Source organism: Platalea leucorodia (assembly GCF_965183815.1).
Source record: "Platalea leucorodia genome assembly, chromosome: 7".
NCBI lineage: Eukaryota > Metazoa > Chordata > Aves > Pelecaniformes > Threskiornithidae > Platalea > Platalea leucorodia.
Window position 1 is genome coordinate 19,300,838 of NC_138829.1, and position 25,451 is coordinate 19,326,288.

The following is a 25,451-nucleotide window of genomic DNA, read 5'->3' on the forward strand; positions in this document are numbered from 1 at the left end:
TGGAAAATTTGCTTTTTTGCAGCAAGTGACAATTGTCTGTACCATTTTAGTATATGTGCTTTTTAGTATATGTATCGGTGTTTGCAGAAAATCTGTTGATATTGATGGAAAATTAGTCCATTTGATGGAAAAGTCTCGTGAAGTGGAGCATTATGCCCTGACAGAGGACCACTGTGTTGGGCAAAGGGGGCCTATGCAAGTCTCTGATACCCAGGTGAGTTGTATCATAGTACCGAAAGAGCTGGCCAATGTCATCGCAAGGACTCTGTCATTTTTTTTAAAGGTCCCGGTGACTGAGGGTGATTCGTGGTGACTGAAAAAAGGCAATTATGGCCACTTGCAAGAAGGTCAAGAAGGAGGATCCAGGGACTGCAGGTTGCTCAGCCTAACCTGAAGCCCTGGAAAGATTAGGAGATGTGTCCTGGAAACTGATAAGGAAGGATAAGGAGGTGATTGGGATCAGTCGACATGGGTTTATCAAGGACTAATGAACCAGATAGCTTTTGATGATGGGAAGTGACTGACTGTATGGATAAAGTGGGGACGGTGGATATTGTTGGCTTCAACTTTGTCTAGACTTTGGACACAGTTCCCCATAGTTTATCTTGGAGCTCAATTGAAGAGACAGGTGGTAGGTGGAAAACTGGCTGGGCTCAGAGCTTTGACCACAGGTTAAAAAACAACCTGGTCTGTGACATGTTACAAATGGGGCCTCTCAGGTGTTGATACTGCAGTCAGTACTGTTAAGTATTTTTCTTGGTGATGTAGACATTGAGAATGCACCCTCAGTAGTGTTGTGGGTGATAGAAAACTGGAGGGTAGTAAATGACTGCTGTTTAGAGGGATCTCAACAGGCTGGAGAAACGGACTAACTCATGAAGTTCAGCAAATGCGAATTCCGCAGTCTTGTACTTGAGAAGGAATAACTGTAACAGTGTAGCCTGGGGATCAACTGGCTAAAAAGCAGCTTTGCAGAAAAGGATCTGAAGGATCTGGTGAATGACAAAGGGAGTGTGAGTTGGCAGCAAACCCTTGTGGCAATGAAGACTGACTGCATACGGCACTGTATTAGCAAGAATGTAGTCAGCAGTTTGAGAGAAATTATTATTCCCTACTGTTTGTCACTTGTGAGACCACATCTGGAATATTGTATCTAGGTTTGGGCTCTCCAGCACGGGAAAGACATTGGTATAGTAGAGTTAGCCCTGTGGAGGGCCACCAAGGTGATACGGGGGTGAAAGCATGTGACCTAAGAGAACCAGTTGAGAAAGCTGCATTTGTTAACTCTTAAAAAGGGAAGGCTAAGAAGGGATCATACTGCTGCCATCTCACACCCCCGCTTGAGTATGGAGGTGGCCTCTTCCCAAAAATGCACAGTGAAAGTATCAGAAGCAATGGACAAAAATTGCAACAAGGGAAATGTTGAACGGATAGCAAGGAAAAAAATTCCACAATGAGAACAGTCAAATGTTTGAAAAGGTTGTCCGGAGGGGTTTTGTAATCTGTGGAAATGCCAAAAACTCAACTGGGTATGATCCTGAGTTGCCTGCCCTAATGTTGAAGTATGTTTCTTATTTCTTTTCCTTCACTTGGTACATTGAAACATCTTTTATTTTTCATTTTTGCTGAACAGAGTTAAATGAAAAAGTAGCAAAATTAGTGTAAATTGCTTCAAAAATTCCTGGAATTATGCCGATAACATTGCAAATGTATGGGAACAAACTGGGTCCTTCTCTACTTTTATTTCCTCAGAGGATTTAAAATTTCAGGTATAATATATTGGAAGAAACTTCAAATGATAGGAGTTTTGAGAGCCTATGAAATGAAAAATGGCAGTTGCACAAACTACAGGTGAGTGGTGTTGTCCAGGACGATGAGCTGGGTGCAATAAAAGGGGATGTTTCTAGCTGGCTCTCTTGCTCTTTGCCAGGGAGCCAAGCGTACTTGTTTGCCTCTGGCCAACCTCAACCCAGTCTTCAGGCAGGCTCTGAGCCTGCCAGAGTCCTGGCCTATGGCTGTGGGTGGGAGGCAGTCTGGGATCTCTGCCTTGGGCCCTTTCCTAGGAGAGTGCGGTTGACCATGACTGACAGGGCTGGTGGCTGTTGCTGCTACAAGGTGGTAGAGCAATGGAGGCTGTGGACAAGGGATTTCAAAGCCTGGCGTTGGTCCCTCCAGGTGCTTATGCCGAGAGCATCTACTGCCCCTTTCCCTGCTTTCTACTGTACACTGATATAACGTATGGGTAAAACTTATGCTGTAGTAAAGAATTTTCTTGTCTCCGTGTTTTCTAAACACGGGAAAGACTCTGCAAGCCGTATTAAGTTATAAATGTGCTCAGTCCTGATAGATCAAGTGCTAAAGTCCTCTTTAACTCACTTGTTTCCTTCTGTGGCTAACAATGGATTTCTTGTGCGTTACCAAAATACTTCTTATTTACCATAGAACCTTCTCATTCTAGTTCTGTTCACAAACATTGAATTTCCATCCTGCAAGGAGTTTAGCTAACCTTCAATGCAGCATACCCTAACCTGTATCTAAGATACTGTAGTGTACAAACTTTGAGCCTTTATATTTGTCAGAACTTAAGTTTAACTTCTCTTCTTTGTTTTGTTAAACTGTACATCAGGTGTTTGAGATTAAAACATTTCAGTCAAACTTTATAAACTGATCAACTCTTTTGTTAAGGAATGTGCAAACTGTGTGATGGACTTACTGATGCATGTCAATCTGTGCCGTTTGCTGTATGAGCATTGAATAGGTAAATAAAAGCATTTTTTTCGTTGGCAGTTAGTAAGTAATACGATTTTATTGTTATACTGTAGCTGTATTATTGAGTGGTAGTAATTTTTTTTTTTTTTTTTTTTTTTTTTAAAAACTGGGAATTGTATGCCTTTGATATGTATTGAAAGATGCTAAGTGTCACTGTTTTTTCAAATGTCTCTAAAGTAAGCGTGCACCAGGGAGATACTTCCTTATCTTTCAAGGAACTGATATTTTTGGCTAGCATGTATCAAAGCTGTATCCAGAGTGTGCTGTTGTCAGGAGGATAAGTTGAGCAGAAAGTGCACAGTTTAGGCAAAACGGAACGCACGTGAAGAGGCATAAAGGTGCTCTTCAAAGAAGAAAGTGCAGGTAGAAAATGACACTTCAGATTATTTGGTGTTGTTATTTGTTGTAGAGATTAGATGAGTATTGCTGAAGTATCAGGAGAAACTTTGGTGGGCAAAGGAATGAAACTGTTACTGCAAATTTAAGATTGATGGATTTGACAACTGTCGTCTGAAAGCCAGAGAATTAAGCAGGCTGGTAACCAGGCTGCATCTGTGGTGTGGCTTGCCTTCATCTGGATGCTGAGATCTCTCCCTTCTGCAGTAGTGTTTGAACAGTAAATGTGAGTGAATGGTAGTTGAGAACAAATAAATGTCCAGATTACCATGGATATCTTTCCCAGAACACCAAATAAAAAACATAAATGGAAAAATAAGCACTCCCTTGATGCTTTTGCTATTTGTCTGGTCTCTTAAACTCTCTCTTGAAGAAACTGTGGTTTAAGAATCAGCAGTTAGCTGGAGGTTTTAAGAAAAAAATTTGTAGGATTTTGTCTTTCTACTTGATAGGGCGTGTTACAGGGCAGCACTGGTCCTTATAACTTAGTGTGTAATGGCATTGTACATTGGTCGTGTACTAGTCCCACTGACATGAGACTGAAATTTGCTGAGAAGCGAGATAATGCTGATGCATTTATACTTCTGAAGGCAAAGCTTTTCCTCTACAGTAACACCGAGTTCTGCATGTCCTGGTCTTTCCGCCCCTTCCCATAACCTCTAAGGACAGTGCTAAAGGTTATGAGGGTGATGAGCACTTTTCTGATCGTTAGCTTTTTGCCTTTCCCCTTTTTTAAATCTACTTTATTCATTGTTAGTTCAAATTTGAGTTACTCAGACATTGTTTGCAAGACATGATCTGGTCTTTTCAAGTCCCAGATAGTGAGGTGATGACTATTACAGCTCTCTTCTCACTAGAGGAACTACTCAACATGTTTCAGTGAAATAAGTTTAGTGATCCTGGATAAGGGCAAGGTAGAGGATAACTAGTTTCTTGCATTTCGGCAAGCGTGGCAGCTCAGCTTTGCTGAGCCAGCCTGGTATTACATTCTACCTTCATGTCTGAGAAGTGGTGGTATGCCTCCTAAGACAAGGGGAGAATGATTAGAAATGGACTTTCATACTGAAGACTTGGGATGGCTGGAGCCTTAACAAGGTCTGAGTGATATCTTCATTCTTACAGCCAAGATACGAATGGTGATCAAAGGCATCCTGAGGGACATGTAACTCAAAACTAGTTGCATAAATTAATCCAATATCTCTCAGTATTTGTATTTGAAACTACAATAGGCATTTTGTGAAACACACACCATTTTTCTGGTAAAGTGAATATCAGAAGTATATCTTGTTATGTTCAGAAAGCTACATAAGGCTTTTGAATCAAGTGTTGCTTTTTAAGGGGGAAGAGGAGAATAGGATCATAGGATCATAGAATCACAGAATGCTTTGGGATGGAAGGGACCTTTAAAGGTCATCTAGTCCATCCCCCCTGCAATTGGCAGGGACATCTACAACTAGATCAGGTTGCTCAGAGCCAAATGCTGACTTCAGGTTAATGTTCTAATTCATTATAGCTTAAAACACAGGAGACTTGATTCTACAATGAATCAGGCAGGTAAAAGATAAATTGAAAAGTAAAATAAAGTACCACATGACTCGTGTTAAATCTGAATACTTGACTCTGTGTTTGTTTTGGTTAGTTTGTATTTAAAATTCAGGCAATGGCTGCCTCCACTGAAATGTTAATGAAATAAAATTATTTCTAATATTTCATGTGTTCGCTTTTATTTACAGATGACATGGCAGAACTTCTTCTTGGGGAGTCCAAACTAGAACAATTTTTGAAGGAAAACGCTCTAAAACAGAGTAGTAGTCCACTGGGCCCCCGGCCAAAGCTGACTGAGGTCAGGAAACATCTCACGGCGGCACTTGATAGGGGAAACCTAAAGGTATGTAAGTCAGTCTGAGCAAGAATTAGAAAAGCTGAAATTGACTGGAGTACTCTGCTGATCATGGAGAAAAATGTGGAAAGTGCTTGTGTGGTGTTTTATCATCATTGCTATTCCCAGAACATCATCAGCACTATGCTATTTCATGGCTCTTTGTTTCTTCATGGATTTTTGTTCAGATAAATTTCTCAAATCTTCTTTCATTAGAAGAATAAGAAAACTGTCATTGACTTCTGGGATGCTTAAGTGAAGTACTTACAACCTGTTTTGTGGAAGTTTTTCTTGGGGTATATAACTATATTGTTCTTTGTAGTGCATTAAATAGAAATGTTAGCAAAATGTGAAATACTTAACAAATTTCTGTAATAGTCTCTTAAGTATTCAGGAATGATTCCTTAAGTTACGTTTGTGGGGGTGGAAAATGATGTTAATACTTGAGAGCAATTTTCTGTCATAGCCTTTTGATGTTCTTAACTATTCTGGCCCCTTTTTGCTTAGCTATTATTGTAGCTACTACATCAGCTTATCTTTTCTGTACTCAGTGTCCACCTCTTGAGAGATCAAAAGGACCTTGTTTTACAGTCACCTGTAAAGTTTTGTTTCCTGTGATTTGTGGGAGTATTAATTTCTCTTCCTTTTCTTTCTTCATTCTTCCATGAATCCTTTTTTCAAGACGTTTCTTCTTCCCTGATACTTGGAGATCGTGCAACTTAAATATATAGGCTGTGGAACATATATCATTAAGTTTTGATGCTACGTTGTTTTCAACTGTGCTTGTGGTGTTAGAAAAAAGTCATTGGGGGGGTTGTAATGATAGGCTGCCTTTAAATAGTTTTGTTACCTGGCAAAGCTGGATCCTGACAGAGTTATTTCTGGTGGATGTGTAAAAAAATATGTGAATATATAAAATGACTGGTAATGCTTTTCAGTAGCTTGGTGGAGTGAGATTTTGTGGATTCACCTCCTACTGCAAGCTTCCCAAATATTACAAGAAGACAGAATTTTGTTGGTTTGTTACTCTGTTACAAGAAATATCCTGAAGGTTTCTACAGTGCATATATATAGAAAACAGACCAAATAATTGTCAGAAAGAATTAGGTGTGTTTTCTCAGGAAAAAAACCTTTCTTATTCCTCTTCCTTCTAGCCAGAATTCTTACAAGAAGCTAACCTAATTATGGCCAAGCTAAACTATGTGGAAGGTGATTACAAAGAAGCTCTGAACACATATGCCAGAGTTGGAGTTGATGACTTGCAGCTAGCTGCAGTGCCACCATATAGGCTACGGATGATTGCTGAAGCGTACTCTACTAAAGGTGAGATTGCTCTTTCCAGTACAATAATGTGGAAATAGTTTTTAAAATGTTAATTCACATCTTCTCTGAAGTTAAATTTTTGGCATGCATATCATCAACACAGTGGTGGAGTACCACACTTGTAGATAAATAAGAGGATGGTTTGGCTCCTTTAAATTATTCAGAGTTTGTGCTAGGTTGATGAGACTTTTACCTCAATTAGTATTCAAACTGTATTCTAACCCAATCAAATTTTTTTGATGTATGTATTTAAATGTCCTTCAGTAAATGTCAGAATAACTGTGGCTAGATACTGAAAGTATTATCACTATTGCTGACAGTTAAGAGTTACAAAAGTAGTGCAGTTTTGCAGTTTCTGTGGGCCAAATTGAAGAACCTTGATTCACCGTGATGCCTTTTACTGAATGTTAAAATGCTCAACCTAAGCTCAATTGCTTAACTAAATTGCTACTTAATTGAGAAAAACATGATTAAATGATTTAAAGCAGTGCATTTCTTGCACAGTTTTATTTTTTATTTTTTCTTACCTGAATATCTTTTTAAAAAAAAAAACTCCAAAAGTGAAGTTAATTTTTTTTTTTTTTTTAACTAGTCTAATATAGTGAAAATTGTAATGCTGGCCTTGTGTCTTAAGGTGGCAGTGCCACTTCAGTTTAGAAACTTCATTAATGGCTGTAAGCTGGGTCAGTGTTTTGAGGAAAGTGGCAGTTTGTATGCCGTAGGTTTATTAGAATTTACTGTGTCTTAATGTTTGTTTTGGTCTGCTGTGTTTAAGCTTGGGTTTGGTGTGCGTATATGCTTTTTGTTATGGCAAGAGGAGTGTCAAAGTCAGCAAACACAATTTAAGAGAGACTTCAATAGCATTCACTGACAACTGGTCAAGGATTGTTTCTAACATTAGTCTTGGAAGAGAGTGACTGTTTTCCACCAACACAGTCCTCTAGTAAATGTTAGACAAGCATGAATCATTCTCTATAGAGATGTCAAGGAAAGAAGAGAACTAACTGGTAGCAGAGACAAAAGGATGCTTCCTAAATCTGGGCAATATTTAGAATAAAGTGGGAAGGGAGTACCTGGGGAGTTCTTATGTATGACGTAAATCTGCCCAGTTCTCTCATACAGCATCTGTGTGGGCTTTTTGACAATGTTTGGTATGGGTAGACTTCCACTCAGCTTTGTGGGTTTTGGTTGTGGTTTTTGTTTTGTTTTGTTTTTTAAATCTATGAGGAAGACTGTTGAATTTGTCACGTTCTTTCCATGAAAATGCAATCTTGGACTTGATCAACTTTAACTACCTAAATTTGCTTATATCTCCAAGGAGTCCCAGTAACTTAACTGAATCTTTTCCCAGAGCTCAACTCTTCTGGCTCTGTTTTATTTGACCTCATAAGGATATATAACAGTTGAAAAATATGAAAAATAAAGGCACTGATTTTGCAGAAAGGAACAGTATTATTAGTTTTACTTAATGTAAAAATAATTTATTAGAAAATAGTAAAATATGTATCTTTTCTACCCTGGAATTTTTGTAGGTTCAGCTTATTTAAAAAAAAAAAAAAAAAAAAAAGAGAGTGAGAGGCAAACCAGCATGTCTTCTGCCAGATGTGGTGGGGGTTTTTTGCTTCTGATTTCAAGTTTTATACTTAAACATTGAAATCTTTCATATCAAGCCTGATTTAATCTTGATCAAACTTCATTAGTCTGGTCACTTCTGCTGGGTGGCTGGCTTCCAGTTTAACTGAGCAAACCGAACAAACTATTGTGGTTTTTTTTTTTCTGTTCGTGCTCAGAATCATCTTTTTTTGCAACTATGTTTCCAGTTTGAATGGAAGATTAATAAAATTTAATATCCCATCTTCCCATGGTAGCGGGTTGCAAGAATATCATCTTCTCTGTGTTCTAGAATGAGGAAGAAGTCACAGAGCAGTCTTAAATTTAGTATTCAAAGTCTAGATAAGTTTAGAGTAATTGACAGGTAAATAGCATATATTTCTACCCAATAGTGTATAGTTAATTCTCGTCCTCTTCCCCCCTCCCCCTGGAATTTCTTCTTTCTCCTTGTAAGAGTGGACTGTAAAACTTTCAGTCTGAATTCAGAGTCTCTTCAGTAGGTATTACCCAACTAAGTTACTACAAGTTAGTCTTACAGGGATTTTATGCTTCATGAGGATTTGTATTTCTGCTTGCAAGTTCAAGGATAACCTGATTATATAAAGATAAAACTCTTCTGAGTATTTAGATTTTATTTCTTTGGCAGTCAGGAACATAGCGCCATGTTATTAAGCAATGAGGGCCTGTCTGTGCTGCCTGTTGGCAAGCATCAGCCTGGCCTCGCTGTTCAGTGCGGCAGCCTGCACAAAGACAGTTAGATACCTGTTTTAGTTGCCCCATTTCAGTCCAGTTTGGGGCAAATCCAGTTCCAGTGGATTTACAGTCTTGTATCCTATTGTGCAGTGGTCTGATACTGATGTACTTACCTACCTCTGGCAAAGGCATACGGCAGATAACTAATGGTAGTTTTTAATTGCCTTAAAATTTTTTCCTTATTTAAGGTGGGACCACCTCCAAGTGCTTACCTTCTCACTCTGAGGTTTCATTCTGTAACCTCAGAGGTGATAGATTGCATGAAGCAAAGCCTCAGAAACTTAATCAGCATAGGTTAGGACTCAGCACTGTTTAGATATCCCTCATGCAAAAGTTGTGAGGAGGAAGCTACCACACAGTACGCTGAATGTAGTGTAATTCTGATATTTTCCTGCCTTTCTTCACCATTTCTTCAAATTGAGGAGTTAAAAATGGAAGCGTAGTAGAGGACAGTCTTCTTTTATGTGGTTAACTTCGTGGACAGGCGTATTTTTTTGACCTTACACTGATTCTTTTTTTTTTTTTTTTTTTTTTTTTTTTTTTGTGCCAATAGAATCCAGTTCTGGATTAGATCTAGTGTTTTCTTTACTTTAAGGAAAAAGCTGATTTTGATGTTGTGCTTCTGACTAATGACTCTGTATGTGCATGTAGAAAGAGTTGTGTGGGATAGTTGGAGCATTAATAAAATCATAGGTTTCGTATTAAATACAGAATTTTCTTAGATTCAAAGACTTACTTGAAGAAATTCAGTAGGGTAATTTTTAAATGTCATATAAAATATAGAAGTGAAAAGATGGTGCTTTTCAAATCAACGGGCTACTTAGTATTTGCAAAAACATGAGAATATTTATTTGAATCTGTTGTTTAGTTTTTTCCCCCATCTGCTTGTAATTAGATTTCACACAAAACCAGAGAAAAAGCATTTGATAAAACAGTTTTCTGTTTTATCTAGAGCAAAGCTAAGAAATAAGGCTGGGCAGGAGGAGTGAAGGACAGTCTTGAGAGTGTGGTGGCAAGTGTTGGTTCAAAGTAAAATGTAGAGGGGTTTTGCACATTTCTGGCTGTATTACATGTTTGATATTTAAGTATTTTTTTTAGGAATTACTGCCTTCTGATAAGCAGAGCAGGTTCCCTTGTTACAAGAGATTAATTTTGTCTCTTTAATATCCATTTGTTTACATTCTTTACTAGATCAGTTTAATTGGCAATGCTCAATTCTGAGACTGAGGAAAACCTTAACTTATGAAGAACTGAAATAAGTTATGAATCCATAGAGAAGTAATTAAATACTGTATATGTATGACTTTTTCAAGTTAGGATTGTGTAGCTAGCTCCAACATTTCCTACTCCCTTCTCTTGCAAAACCAACCAGAAAACATTCTGTGTGCGCTGTTACCATATAGAAGCATATATTTGGAATCCATTTTAATAATGGCTGAAGCTAATATTCTCCTAGGGATGTGGCCTCTGGGAACAGGACAATTAAGTTACTGCAAGTTTTCAGCAGTATATGAATGAGGTAATATACTGGAAAGCACACATAGGCATTATTCAAATACTGTGCATGGCAGTATCTCCTACGTTTTTAAGCAATTTTTGTTTGCTTATGGAAGCAGAGATGAGATGCATGCACAGTGGGATATCGAGGTGTTAATTTGGGGAGGTGCAACTTGTCAGTAACTCTGAAATAACAAGTATATATTTAACTGGGAAATAAGCTTATTGAAATCTTAGGTAACATGATTCTGATACTGCTGCATAAATCAAAAGACATGATTGAAAAATGAATTTGTAATACTTGGCATTACAAACCAGTGAATCTTTCTACAAATGCTTATAGATGAGCATAGCAATTTACAGGTCTGACATTTCTTAAAGTCTGCAAACTTGTGAACTTGATTTTAATAAATAAATTGTGTTTATGTTTACTATAGTGTAATAGATTAGTAGACTCCTGCAGGTACCTGTCAAGATGGCTGTGTTGTATTACAGTAACAAATTCTTGTTAAGTATGTGAGGGGTGTTCTATGTAAGTTAGACTGTGACATTACAGGACTGTAGCCTTATTGCTGCAGGCCGTTTTACATCTCATATTGCCTGTTCAAATAACTGTGTTTATATTTAGATGATGTATGTTGAGTAAGGTGAGACTGTCTTTACTGCTGCTGACCCATATTCAAATCTAATGTTGCATTTACCAAGTTAAATGATTGGCTATTAATTAGTTCTATTTACAGAAACATGGAAATACTCATTAGGTTCAGTGGAAGTGTCAGGTGCATGGGAATTGCTACTTTGCACTTCGCAAAAGATGCTGCACTTAACTTTAATCATATTCGATTGTAATGAGATCTTCTACACCGCTAGCCTGTGCCAGCAGACACCAAGCAGCTCTTCATGGAAGAATGCTAAATGAAAGCTGTTTCAGTAATTATGCTGGGGATCTCTACCCTCATTAGGCAATGGGTCAAGAATTCAACTTCCTTAAGTTCCCTCCTCCTGTATGGCTGTGCAAATGTTGCAGCCCGTCAGCAAGCAGTTTGCAGACCACGGCTAGGAAGCCTATGCCATAGGTACTTCAAACTTTGTCTATTAAAGCTTGTCTTTCCCCCCATCTATTTTTATGACTTCCCTGCTGGAGCAGGGACCTGGGGAGAACCCAGGGGTTCATCCTGCTTTTCTTAGTGCTGCATTTAGCTCTGGTAGTTGAAGTCCAAACACTGAATGAAAATTATTTGCTTACTAAAATAAGCTTCTTAGGATTTGTGCGTTTTGGTGGTGTGTTTTTCTTGTTCTTAGTTTCTTCAGAATCTTTAGAATATCTTCAGAATCTTGCCTTTGGCAGGGTGAGGAGAGAGAGAAAATGTTGGGCCAAAATTAAAATTAGTGATTCTGGCCTTTTTTCTCATGTCATGGGAAGAACTGGTGTCACAGTGGAGCCTGATCTTTTTTCCTCAGAGGTGCTTGTAGGAGCAATCCTGACAATATACAACAAAACAATTCAGTATAAATTCCGTAGTTGAACCATCTCCTTTCTCCTGAGTGAACAGCTTCCTTGATGACCACTCCGTATGCTAGTGTGCAGTTCTTCTGCTTTGGGGAAGGTTCATCAGAGATTCACCTGCGCCAAGATCTACAGCAATTTTCAGTCCTTTTCACAGCTTTTATCTGTAGTTTGAACTTTTTCAGTCTCTCCAGAAGTTGCTTGTCTGTCAAAGGGCTGTACTGTAAAGCAAGAATTGGCTGGCACACAGTTTGTAAGAAACAAATGCATCTGTGAAAATACTGATCTCTTCTGTTTAAAAATATTATAGAAGTCTATTTTGTGCTTTTAAGAAAATGCAAAGATTTGAATGTTGTTACATTTAGAGGAAAAGTGTGACCAATCATTTCACAACAGTTATCTCATATGATATTACAAGAAATCCCCAAATATTGTTACGGTTTTATTGACTGCTTGGATTAATAAGTAGGTGTTCACTTCATAAAAGAGATGAGCGTTCCTGTTTATTCCCCCCTGCGCCCCTGTTTTTAACTTTGAGAAACTTCAAGACACTTAGAAGCACTAGCATAACTATGGTATTAATAAAGCTGTACTAATGAAATGACATTGCAGTATGAACGTACATGATGAAATGCTGTCTTCAGCTCTGGAAAGTTGTGCTTAGGCTGCTCTGGGTTTCATCTAGAATGGATTTAATTCTCCATAAGTAGTCTGTGTTTAAAAGAGTGGCTAGCCAGAGCAGCCTCCCTTAAATTCAAGTATGCTGAGAGAAGGGGGTATTGACCTTCTTTCTGATGCATTTTCTGGAAAGCTAATTGAGTATGAAACTAGCATCCTGACAGTTGTTGTAGACTTTTTTCTTTGTGTCTTGGTATGGGGGGGGGACAAGCAATACAAGGTACTTGAAAAATCAGAGAAATGAATTGTTTGTGTTTCCTCAGATCATCTAAAGAAATAGGCAGTTCCTACTTAGACAGTGTATCTGCAATAACTGTGAAAGTAAGAGGTAATTTATTATAAATATATTTCCCTACTCTCTGTTCTTACTTTTGTTCCTTTCCTTTATAATAATTACTTTACAAATACCAGTAGGGAGTTGGAGAGGAAAAAATTTGTGCTTTGCTTTCTAAAAAAATCCTCTGCAAGCAAGTCACAATCTTTGATTGAGGACTTCTAGAAATAAGTCCTTCCCTTCAGTGAGATTAGCAGTGTTCATTCTAAGTTCAGAAATAAACTGTAGGAGTTCCTTGATAGCAGTAACTCTAGATTGTTTCAGTTCCTCTTTTAAAATGACTCATAAATGTTTGCTGTAGTCTATATAATTGTTTGTTCTAAATATATAAGCTAAATATGAAGTTTCTTTAAAAGGAGATGAAAGTTTTTTTTTTGTGTGTTTACAGCATTTGGAACGCTTACCAGTGTTGCTTTGCATATCACATAGGGAAGAGTAAGTGCTGTATACTAAAACACACTTGCATTTTATGTATCCGTTTAAGGAAGCCAGGAAGCAAACCCAGAAATCTTTGTCTACTGATGCGACTCTTCCTCTCTTGCAAAAGCATGTTTATTTACTGAAGTGTAAAATGGTCTTTCACTGTTTTTCCTCTGTCCTTTGGCTCGTGTACTGAAAACAGTAGATAAACCATGAGATCTGTTATTATTTGTGGTCTCTAAAATTTAGTAGCACTTATACAGCCAAGGTACTGTCTGGTATCTGGGAAAATCCTCAGCTATACAATGCAGTAAATGTGATAGGCTTTTCTCAGCCTTGTGGGATTTTTTTTAATGGTCTCAGTAGTGGTCTGGGTGATAGGAGTACTTGGTAAAGATCTGAATTGTGCTGTGAATTCACTTTTGACCTTAGAGTAATTTTTGTTTTACTCTGTATAATGAAATGGGAGTGTTAGTTTTCCTACGGAAGCTATACGTCTGCTTTTTTTTTTTTTTTAAGTGGTTTGTAAATGAAAAGCAGTTTCTGTCATTGTCCTTAACATAAAAACAGTTGGTTATCTAAGAATAAGCAAATCTATTGCTTGGGGACTTCTTAAAAATTGCTAGTTTGTTGCTCGTTCTTACTGAGGAATCCTCTTTTTTGGGTAGTGGTTAGTGTGTGCATATGTGGTGGTAGGGCTGGTCTGCTCTTGTATTTGTAAAAATGAAGTAGCTTACTTGGCATAACCTTGACCACTGCTTTGAGACCATAGGCACAAGAATGCCACTTGGAATAAGTGACAAAACTATTTACTGTTTGCTTTCCAAATCTTTTATAAAATACGGACAATTTATAAAGTTTTTAAAGATTTAAAGAAAATCTTCACAATTGGTCATATAATTTAAATATCAGGTGTACTCTTTTCTTGTCCAAATACTGTTTGTTGCTGTTCTACTCTTCAGACAAGCAATTTTAGAGTTACTTTGCAAAACATGTAAGCTTACCTAGTATGGACTCGTATTCATTTCACTGCTTCTCAGTTTCTTTTCCCTCAGGAGTCATCTTGCTTGATATCAAGACTAGATATGTATGAGATAAGTGTCTTCCCAAAATAAAACTGACCCAGTTTGTTGAAAGCTTTTACTTGAAGGTGATTTTGACTGGAAGGGCTTAAACTTAAAAGCCATGAATATCAAAGTCAACGTGTGATACCAATTGATGTGATATTCTTGAATGCAGAATAAAATGAAATAACCAATAAAAATTAAATAAACTAATAGCTGTGACCTTTACAACAAATGCAGTAATATTTTGTAGAAGTAACATGTACCTCTTTTCCAAATATCTCAAAAAAGTTTATAAACAGTTAAAGAAATTCCTGCCCTTTTGAGGCAAAATAGCAGAGATTCCTGCCTGGCAGATGTGGGAACAAGCACAAAGGGGAGAACTGACCTGTCTGAATATACGCAATAGTCTTCAGCAGATAATTTAGGGTGATATGTGCTACTTTGAAATTCATGTGTTTCTCAGTTGTGTGTGTTACCACTTGCTTGTTCTTTTTTCAGGGGCTTAATATAATAATCCCTTATTTTAATTCACTTTTTATAATGTCTCAGTATTCTTACGAAGAAGTGAGCAGTATATTATGTGGTTGTTATTGCTACGTTGCTATTTATATCTATTTTTAATTAAAAACTACTTTTATGTACTTTAATACATTATTTCTTAAATTTCATCTGTATTTAAGAAAAAGATGAAACAAGTTACTTATTACAGAAATAATAATTTATTCCAGGTTTTTCTTCTAGTTGATACATTTTCATTTTTAATACAGTATTGAATTGTAATTATGCCTTGTGTCATCAAACCAAATAAAGTCTCCAAATCATCCTGTTAAGTGGTCATTTCAGGATAGTTCTCCAAATGAACTTCCTGCTCCAAAGCATTGCATGCTTAAAATAGACATACTTTCCTGGGTTGTAATAAACATACCAGGAAAAATACAGTGAATACTAGTTATATAATGAAGTTACCCTAAGAAATAGTATTATGTACTTCATCAAAGCACACTTAGAATTGTGTACTTCCCTTCTGCATTACTTAAAGTTTCTCACAGAGCACTGAGGTGCTTTCATATCTTAAAGAAAATTTTCAGCTAAAATGAGAGAATGTTCTTACAGTGAGTTTTTCAGATTAAAAAGATTATAGTTGTGGCCATAAAGTATAAAAATAGAAATAATAAATCCAAGTCAAATCTACAAGTAGGCAGCTGAGTAATATGTTTCATGTAGTGGAGGATTACTGTGGGGTACTGGCTGTCCATGTCATGGGAGAGAAGGGGTGGGGAGGAGTGATCCGCTTACCAACTATCTGATGCTTTCAGTCATTTGACATTTTTATTGTAGTTCATTTATTGTATTTTATGATCACCTCTAAGTCTGACTTTGAAGGTGCTTGTGTAAGACACTGCAAACTTTCTATCCAGCATCAACCTTACATTTAGATCTTCTTATCAGAGGTTCAGTTCAAGCCTACTGCAGTAGCAGAATAACTGACCTTTTTCTATAGTTTAATATTGCTGCTTTTGGGTCTGTGACTTACAATTAGCAAAAAACCCTGTCGGATATTTGCTATTTGATTGAAAAATTGAAAGAAAGCACATTAGCGTAGGCTCCTGTAGAGTATTTTAAAATATAATATATTTTTAGAGATATGTTAAGTGAAAACCATAACGTGTTAGAAAAGTCCCATGTCTGTTGTACTCCAGTTTGGCAGGTTTTTAAACGACAGACTGCCTATGTGTTTGCTGCTCTTCAGGAATGTGTAGGTTTTTGAAAAGTATATTGAATTGTATTTTGTCTTTAGCAGAGCAGTTAGTACTGGAGTCAGGAATTTGTCTTAACTGGATGTACAGCTAGGAAATAGAGCGGTAGGGTATATGTTGTTTGTACTGGTAAAAGGGTGGATTGGAGGGTAAAGGTGGCAAACAAACTCTGATACAGACTTAAGGCATCCTCTCAAGCCAGAAATACAGCTTGATGGTTTTTTATACAGATGAGTTATACGTCTACAGGGAGATACAGAAACTTAATAGATGTTTTAAAAGAATCTGCAGGTCACAAATATTGTATAGTTTGAGTTTATCAATAAATAAACTCCATATTCCATGTTTGTGTCTTCCCAAGTTGTTTTAGTAGGAAAACTATTGTCATTCCAATGAAACATACTGTCCCCACCTTACATTATTGATGGACAGAAATCCTTTGATAAACTATTCTCCAAACTGGGGTTTTGTACTACCTGGCATTCTACAGGCTTCTGCCCAATATATAACTATGTGTTTTGTTGTTGGTTTTGTTTTTACTTTCTCCAGAAATGGATCTCAAAACCTTGGATGACGAATTGAGACTGTGGTCATTTAAACTGTTAATTATATTAATGTGGGAGCAGTTGAAGGCACTTTAGGATCAGCATTGACTGCTGACAAGCTGGAAGAATGACCTGAAATAAATCTCTTAAGAACATGTGGAAAGTGCTACACTTCAAATACAAATAATTATTTAAATAAATGTAAGATGGGGTAACTGATGAGGCAGTTGGCTTGCAGAATATGATCTGGTGATCTGTTGCAGATCATAAACAGAAGAGAATGTTTTACTAATACGTAAGGGAAGGCACTAAAGTTCTGCTGATTTGTATTTTTTTTTTTTTTTTAAGTATCCTGTATCAAAAACAGGAAGCCTTGCTCAGTGCTATTGAGGCTCAAGTGGAGCCATGTATCCAGTTTTGGCACAGTGAGTCAAGATAGAGGTAACCAGATGGAGAGTGTCCAGAGGAGATAAAAATGATTAGCTGCCAAGGAAGCGTGAAAAGAGAAATGAATGAGAATTGACATTCTTTGTTGCAAGCATGTCTCTCTCTTTCTCGATAAACATTGAAAAAACGTTTTGTAAAGAAAGGAATAATCTCTCTGTGAAGAAGACTAGGAGTAATTAATCTAGGGAGGGAGATATAGATATTAAAAAAAAATACTAATTGTGAGAATAGTTGAGCTCTATAATAATTTGCATAGGAAGGCCAAGGCATCCCTATTGTCAGAGGCTTTTAAGAACGGGTTAGGCAAGTCACTGGGGTTGGTTGATTCCCCGGTCAGATAGATGGGTTAGTGTTCTTGAAGTCCTTTCCAGCTGTTTTCTCTAATTATCTTGAAAATAACTGTAATAGAAGTGGCTTGTATAGAAGGCAGTATTGATCAGTAAGAGTTGTTGGGTTTTTATTTTAGACAAGCAAACACTTCTTTTTTTTCCTTCAAAGCACCAGATAATGTATTTGTTGTTTGAGAGGAAGAGACTTCTGTGCCTTGATGAGAGCAAGCTACCTCTTACTAAATTTAAATACAAAAATTACACTTCCTAACCCCTTATTTTTTTGAAAATGTATTTGTTTTTATAGGTGCTTCTGCCTTGCACAGTTACTAAGTTAAGTATTACCTTGAGTGCTTTTCTTCACCCTGCCTTGGTTTCTTTGATCACTCTGGAAAAGTGAAGATGTATTCAGTAATTTAAAACTGGTATAGAAAGACACTAGGCACTTTTGTGGTAGGCTGTCATAATGCCTTTTAAATCGAAATTGATTTAAAAAAAATTGCTGCTTCTGGTTTTATTATTAAGGAGGAGTCACTGTTATTTATATATTTATTACTGTCTGTATCAGAGGACCATACCTTCATAAGTTTTTGGTAACTTTTTTCCTTTGTTTCTTCTCCTGATCAAAGGGGCTTAGCCTGGACTATTTTTGAGGTATAGTATTATATGATGTTAGTTTTTAATGCTTCATTTGAATTTTTTTTCTTTTCTTTTTTTTTTTTCAAGGTCTCTGTCTTGAGAAGTTGCCAATTTCTTCTTCAGCTAGCAACCTCCATGTGGATCGTGAACAAGAAATTGTTACATGCTACGAGAAGGCTGGGGATATTGCTCTTCTGTACCTTCAGGAGATAGAAAGGGTAAGCTGGGATGATTTGCTTAATTGAAGAATTGTGTCGGTCATCTTTCATTGATGTGGTGTTACCAGCATTTTGGTAACTCAATTAAAAGATGTCTGATATTTGTTTTCTTAGGTCTTCAATGCACACTTACAATTGGGCAATAAATAAGTGTGTCTTAATGGATGTCTGGTAGCTGTCCTTCTGACTGTTCTCTCATTCTGACCTCTTAGAAAATAGTGCTAGTAGTCTAAAAAGGGACAGAGCTCTTCTGAACTACTATGTATATTGAAGATGCTGCTCTGTGGCCTCTGTTACCCTATGGTAGTTCATTTATGAACATGGATTATGGTGTCTTTCAAACGCACATGTGAGAATATGCATATTGTATGTATATGCTTAGTAGCTTTTCAGATAATTCTTAAAAAGAATTCATTTCAAAATGAAGCTATGAAGATTGAAAATTGATCTCGTTGATGCTTATTTGGAGACAATAACTTCACTGCTCTTAAATCCTCTTTATAAAACTACTTGAAGGTAAAATTCTGAAATAGCATTGTACCTGTCAACAAGATCCTTGATGTATCAGTGGGTGTCCAGAATAGTAACTGAAAGTGTGTTTGCTTCAACTAATAGGCACAATCCTGGGACAATGAAAAAATCACCAGATATGATAGCCAGATAAATGTATGTTTTTAAAATACAGGTGAACTTGAGATAAATATTAATAGTTCTATAAATTGGATCAAGACAACGTTCTTGGACTTGATAGCCCATTTGTCATTTTATCTCATTAATATATTACTCACTTTATGTATGAAACTACAGTTACTGTTAAGAGTACTTGAGTATTTTTTCCTAAAGGAGACAGTTGTCTACATCTGAATCTGGACTCCGGAGTTGCTCTACTTTTCATACTACGTATGAGTAGAAAGGTAGCAAAAAATCTGAGGTACTAGATATATAGAAGACCTGTTTTTTAGTGATGAAAGCTGATATATCTGAGCTTCTTAATGTTAGACAAAATATAACCTACAAACAGCTCTGCAGTATATTAGGCAAGTTACTTTTCTTTTTTTCCCCCCATTTTATAAGTTATGGATTATGAATTACGGAAAGTTAAAGTTAGGCTCTTTATTTGTACAGACCATAACACTTCATGATTTAAAAGCTTCAGGCTTTATCTGACTTTAAAGGGATACATAGGCCCTTTTACTTCCTGCTCTTGTTTTCATTTACACCATTAACATCATCTTCTGTTTCTTACCACTTAGCAGAAGCTCTTCAAGTGTTACAAATACTTTTTTTTTAAAGAAAAGAAAATTTCTAGTATCCTTTGTTTCTAGGAATTACACACTACTGCATTTTATTTAGACTTTGAGATATGTCTGGACAAAAGACTATACTTGGGGCTCTGTTCTTTGGCTTGTGAATACTAGTAGAATGAAGCAAGCTAGCAATATCAATCCGACCCTCTTTTTCAGGCCTATTGCTTACAAGCCTCAGGCCTGGCATTTGACAGTTGTCTTTGAAGGGGTTATTAGATACAGTTAGGGCCACGCAAGCAAAAGGAAGGGGAAAAAAAAGGTTGATGTGATAGGGGAAAGAAAAGTAATTCACACTGTTTTTCAAATACATATGTGGGTTTTTTTCAGTTTTTTTTTTGCTTTGGGTTTTGTTATTGTCTTTTAGTGGCTGGTAGACTACGTATGGTGAATATGAAGGCAGATGAAAGCTGATAGCTCTTCATTTTGAGAGTGTGTTTTTAATGTTGATGTAATACAAATTAAGTTATTTCTAAATTGTTTTTTGGAAATCACTCTGGAAATCACTTTTAATCTTTCTGCTTTCTGCAGCAGTCTTTCCTAACCTAACAGGGTTTTAGATTTTGACTAGCATCACCTCCTGCTACTGAATAAGGTTGCAAATATGCTTTTTCATGCACTTCTTGTTTGTATACCACTCTTCACAAAAATTTCTGAAAAAGTATTATAAAATTTTTCTTAACGGCATTTCTGCTTGGTGAAGAAATTACCTTTAAGGGTATAACCAAGAGCAAAAATATTTATATTGAGGTGGGAATGGAGGTAAGGATAGAAATATGCTACTAGCCCATGCCTAAAAATGAAAAAGAATTCTCCAACATTAAGTATTAGCCTCTGTGTAAAAGTCCACAGAGCTTGATTTTTTTTTTCGAAATACTTTTTTCCTTTTTATTTTGTTCTCTTAGGTAATTAATGCCAATATACAAAACAGAAGCCCTAAGCCAGGGCCCACTGCACATGAACAAGAACTTGGATTTTTCTTGGAAACAGGACTTCAAAGAGCACATGTTTTATATTTCAAGAATGGGTAAGATTTGATTCTCATTTGGTTTTGTTTGCTCTTTTAGGTTTTGTATTTGTGATCTAAATGGGCATCATCATTTTTAGTAATTGTGGATTGTGTAATCATGAGGCCTCTTATTAAAGTAGTAACATTTTGATTGAAATAGTAAGGCTGCCCGTGTTGTATTTATTTACGTATTGTAAAGTCGTTTAATCAAAGTATATTAAACAGAAAGCGTTTTATATTTTTACTTACTAAATGTGAGAACTTAAAATACCTTAAACTAATTATTTGAATTTTTTTTACTTTATTAGTAGACACTGTTAGAAAGTGATTGACAACATATTGAAACTCTTGATTTTTATGATTTTGATTTTGTAATTTTTTTCCAAATCTCTTCAGTTATCACTTATTTTAACATTATGCTGCAGGATAAATGTGCATCAAGATCAACAGTATGTATACAAGTATATGATCTCCATTTTACCTGCTCTATAGATCCTTTTAGATTCTGCATGGGAGATCCCTTATAATTTATTTTAAATAAGGCTTCTCTTAAAAGCCTACAATAAATTCAGATATTACAGAATATGAAAAAAAGGAATACAACTCTCCATTTTTAAGAGCTTCAAAACTTGGTACAAATGGTTTTTAAGTACATTTCTGACATTTGTTGTTGAAATCAGATAGTTTAAAAATTTGTTTGCAGGGCTTCTTATTTCACTAGGAAAATGGGGTTTGATTGAAATATTGGAACTCTTGATAGGACTACTGTTTTGTACCAAAAATGTTTCTTATTCTTTCAAATACATAAATAGGAGATGAAGGGAAATCGTGCAGTGTCTGTAAAGAGTTCGAGATTTTAATGTACTGATGGTAGGGTGACAAAAGGCTATCCAGGTTTTCAAGCTGTTGAGGGATTTCAGCATGGAAATGATTACTAAGCTTTTGACATTTCTTAAAGTAATGAAGTAGTGCTGCAATAACACATGACCTGAGAGTTACATTTTAGTTCTGTTTTCATTGTTTAATTGCAGGAGGAATGGAATGTTCTCAAAGTTAATTTTTTTCATTTATCAGAGCTAAAAATAAAATGTCTATTTTCATGCCTGCACAAAAGATAAATAAAATATACGTAGTGAAAGAATCCCAGTGGCGATCATAGTTAAGAATAAGCTAGAAATGCCACATTTTGGAGAATTTTGATTGAAGGCCAGGAATGGAAATGGTCCATTTAATCTGACATGTTGTGCCGAAAAGCAATCGGCAATAGACATAGCAGATGAAGATTAATTAAGAAAACAAATAACAACCTCACAAAAAAGTCATGCAGTTGGTTATTAAGGAACATCCAGCCCATAGGGGTGTTTTTCCTAGACCATATCAGTTGGTCTGGTGTGAACTTTGAACGGTTGATTGTATTCCACGTACAGTTTAATCCTTCACAGTGACGCTGTTGATGTTCTTGTTACCTCCTACATAAGCATATAATCTTTTTTGCAGTCTTGAGTACACTGGTCACTTGCAATTTACAAGCTAATTACACATTATGTATTTAACTTGAAATTTCTTCTTCCAATTTCATTGGCCAGTGCTACTTTTTTTTGTGGTACGAGAGGAAGCGAGGTGTTAGGAAAAATAGCTGTGTGCCAATCATTATTTTACATATTCCTGCCATTATATCCTTTAGTTTCCTTTCTTAATTTAGAGCCAGTCCCAAAGATTTCCTAATATGATCATTGTTCTGTTGCTACTTTTATGGGTCCTTTTTTTTTTTTTTTTTTTTTCTTTCTTCCCTCATTTTTAACTTGGGTTTACCAGAACTGAACAGAATTTTAAATATATACTTTTCTAATAGTGACAAATTTATAGCATGCATTTTAATACATTTATTTTAAGGGTGCTTCACTTGTTTTTTAAATTCGTAATCTCTCCTAATGTTAGGTTTATAGAAATTAGATTCAAGATCTTTCCATTAAGTTGTGCAATGTACTTCAAGTTTGAATTTTATCTAAAATTGTAAAGATTATATGAACATATTCAAGGAGAGGAAATGTAGATATCTTTAATATAGGCAGTTTAGAAACTGAAACGTTTCTTTTAAATAAACTTTTTTTGCAGTTGAAGCTGTAGATTTTAAAAGGGCTTCGATCCAGTGGAGGAGGCAGGGAATCACCAGAGTTTAACTACTTGTGAGTGATGGGGGAAAAGAGGAAAAGTGTGCCTGTCTGGTTTTACGGGCAGACTAAATCTGGTGTTCATATTGCAGTGGAGTGGAATCTCTTATTTGTGTATGTTCATGAAGCGAGGCTGACAGAAGAGTTGAATCTGAAATAAAATTCCTTTCACCAAACTATAACCTGGCATTGGTTTGAGTCAGTTCAAATGTTATCTTGTTACCAGCATAGTGGCTATAGTAATTTATGTGTTAGAGCATGCTTAAAGATCTGAGTAGATCTCTATGCATAAATGATATGGATTTTTTGGTGGGTTTTCTAGACTTCAGTTACACTCCCATAAGTACTAATAAACATCTCTCAAAATCTGCTGGAGAATTGAATTTGTCTGAAGTCCTTCTGCTATGGAGTGGGTTTTTGTTGTCGTCGTTATATATCTACGGGTCAGTTGGCTAATCACTGCTTTTAATCACACTTCTTCCACTAGAAGTGGAAGCATCATTTTTGTGCATGTGTCAGTTACAAACTAGAAAAGCAAATAAGATAACTTTTATACTAAATGGAAGAGCATAATTTTAGCAGTAATGTAGGGAGTATTGCTACCTACTCAGAAAGCCGGTCAATCTACTTTAAATTTCCCCTTTGTTCACTAACTGTACAGAGATTTTCTTTTAAGCCAAGAAATCAATTTTTTGTAGAGGATTAAGTGACTATCTTTCAGGTATGCATTATCGTGTATGAAAAACTGGAAAGTGTTTGAAACCTAACTTAGCCTAACTGCTAAGTGCTGGCATTTTGAAAATACATGGAAAAGCAATTATCTAGGAAAAAAAAAAAAAAAAGTGGCAATAGTCTGAACAGAAGAAAGTTATTTTAGTGCTCTATTAAGACACAAATCTGAAACTAATGTTTTCTTCCAAAGTGTGCAGAATTTGAGTAAAGAATCAAACTGCATACCCATTTTTCACTTGGGAACAGAGGAGTGTTTCAGCTTGGAGATGAGTAACGAAGTTGAGGAAGCTGTTCTAAAACTTAAAGTAGGGTTTATATGCTTTTTAGAAAACAGTCTGAAATATGCCACTTTAAATGTCTTTCAGGCTGATTATGCAACTTCCATTTAGTCTAGTAGTTACTTTGTAATTTCAGATTGAAGGAGTTCAAAGTCCTGATGTTGTTCCAAGAAAAGCTATGAGCACGGGAACTTTGACATTAGTACTTTAACATAGCTATTTTCAAGTAAAATGCCTCTGAGAGAGAAAGGACAGCAGTTTATGTACCCAGTAATCCTTCTACCCTAGTATTTGCTTTGTATTCATGTTATGAGATAAACAAGACAAAATTGTAAATGGTTTTTATTTTTGAGGCAGTAGTGTTCAGAAGTATACTAGAAGTGTATGCTCTTAAAGCAAAAGAGCTTTCTGGTTGGAGTCTAAAATCAGGTGGCCATCGTGGCTGTTGCTCACATTGGCAAGCATAAAATTCAAGGTTTTGGTTTTATATTGTGTTGTGATGGGCAGCAAACAAAATGGTATTGGAGCCTTAAATTGGGGAGGGAATATTTAGTGCACTTCCCCTGCTCCCCCCCCCAAAATACTTGATTTACTGCTATATTTAATGCTCTTGTTTTTATTTCCTTCTCTGGTTGTGATATTGTTCTGAAGAACATTGCTTTGCATGCCAGGTATAACATGGCATAGCTATGCCAGAAGTTTTTCTTTTCTTTTTTGTTTTTTGGTTGTTTTTTTTTTTTTTTTTTCTTCTTTTTGTCGCTTCCCTTGCAATTTGTAACATATGGATTCATGGGATCATATAGGCTGAAAGGGACTCTGAGGAGCCATCTGAGCCAAACCCCTGCTCAAAACATGGCCAGTGTAGAGCAGCTTGCTCAGGGCCTTGGCCAGTTTTTCTGCATGTCACCAAAGATGGAGGTTCAAACTCTGATGAAGTTTGGGGCTTAGGTGTTTTGTGAACAGTATTCATGAGATACATCACCTGAAGGTGAGCTGCAGTAACCTACAACTAATTAAGTCTTCCGAGTTTCTTTCTGTTAATACTGATTTTTCTCTAAAGGACAGTTAGTTGCTGTACCTGGATGATAGTTATTTTCACCAAGAGAAAGATTTTGTTCTATGACTGTAGCATTTGGCCATTTCTATTAAAGCTTTAGTAATAGTTTAACATGGAGCTTTTCAGTATTTGAATTACTAGTTACTAATCACATCTGTTCTTTTTTTATATTGAAGTCATGTTTTTGAACTGATTAAAAATTATGGAAGCTGCCTGTTTTAACTGCAAAAATGTTAATTGACCCTGTTAACTTCAAAAGGAGGAAATTAGCAGGTAGGAGGACTAATTGGTGATAGATTTCTTTATGATAGTAGTAAAAAGTGTTTGCGAAGCATTAAGGTAAGTTTGCCAAGGAAAGAGTGCATGTATTTTGGTCACAGTGGTGATAAAGGGAGATGGCTCTTGAAAGACCTAGGAGACTAATTATGTACACAGCTTAAAAAAAAAAAAAATACTAGTACTAAAGGATGATCCATCTTTATTTTAAATAGTAATAACAATTCATAAGCTATTTTTGCAAAGAGTTACTGAATTACGTTATTTGACTCTTAAGCTGTAGGCAGTGCTGTAGCAATCAAATTGTACCAGCATGTGTATATTCAAAAATCAGTGAACAGCAGACTGGGACAGTGCTAAGAAAAGCTGAATACTCTGCAGGTGTTTGAGGTTGTGTGTGTCTGTTTTCATTGGTTATTGAGACTAAAAGCATTTGAAAACTCATCAATTCTTTC

At 36.2% G+C, this 25,451-nt stretch overlaps 1 protein-coding gene across 2 annotated transcripts in view; it reads left to right on the forward strand.

Annotated features, from left to right (window-relative positions):
• The window catches only part of TTC7B (tetratricopeptide repeat domain 7B), a 145,470-nt gene that overhangs the window by 17,149 nt on the left and 102,870 nt on the right, over positions 1-25,451 (forward strand). The window contains exons 2-5 of one of the 2 annotated variants that reach the window (XM_082317035.1): positions 4,899-5,053; positions 6,199-6,367; positions 18,039-18,169; positions 20,379-20,500. In XM_082317035.1, coding sequence (XP_082173161.1) covers positions 4,899-5,053; positions 6,199-6,367; positions 18,039-18,169; positions 20,379-20,500 — 577 coding nt within the window. Of the gene's footprint in view, positions 1-4,898; positions 5,054-6,198; positions 6,368-18,038; positions 18,170-20,378; positions 20,501-25,451 lie in introns of those variants that run through there. The other variant, XM_082317036.1, reaches the window with a different exon arrangement.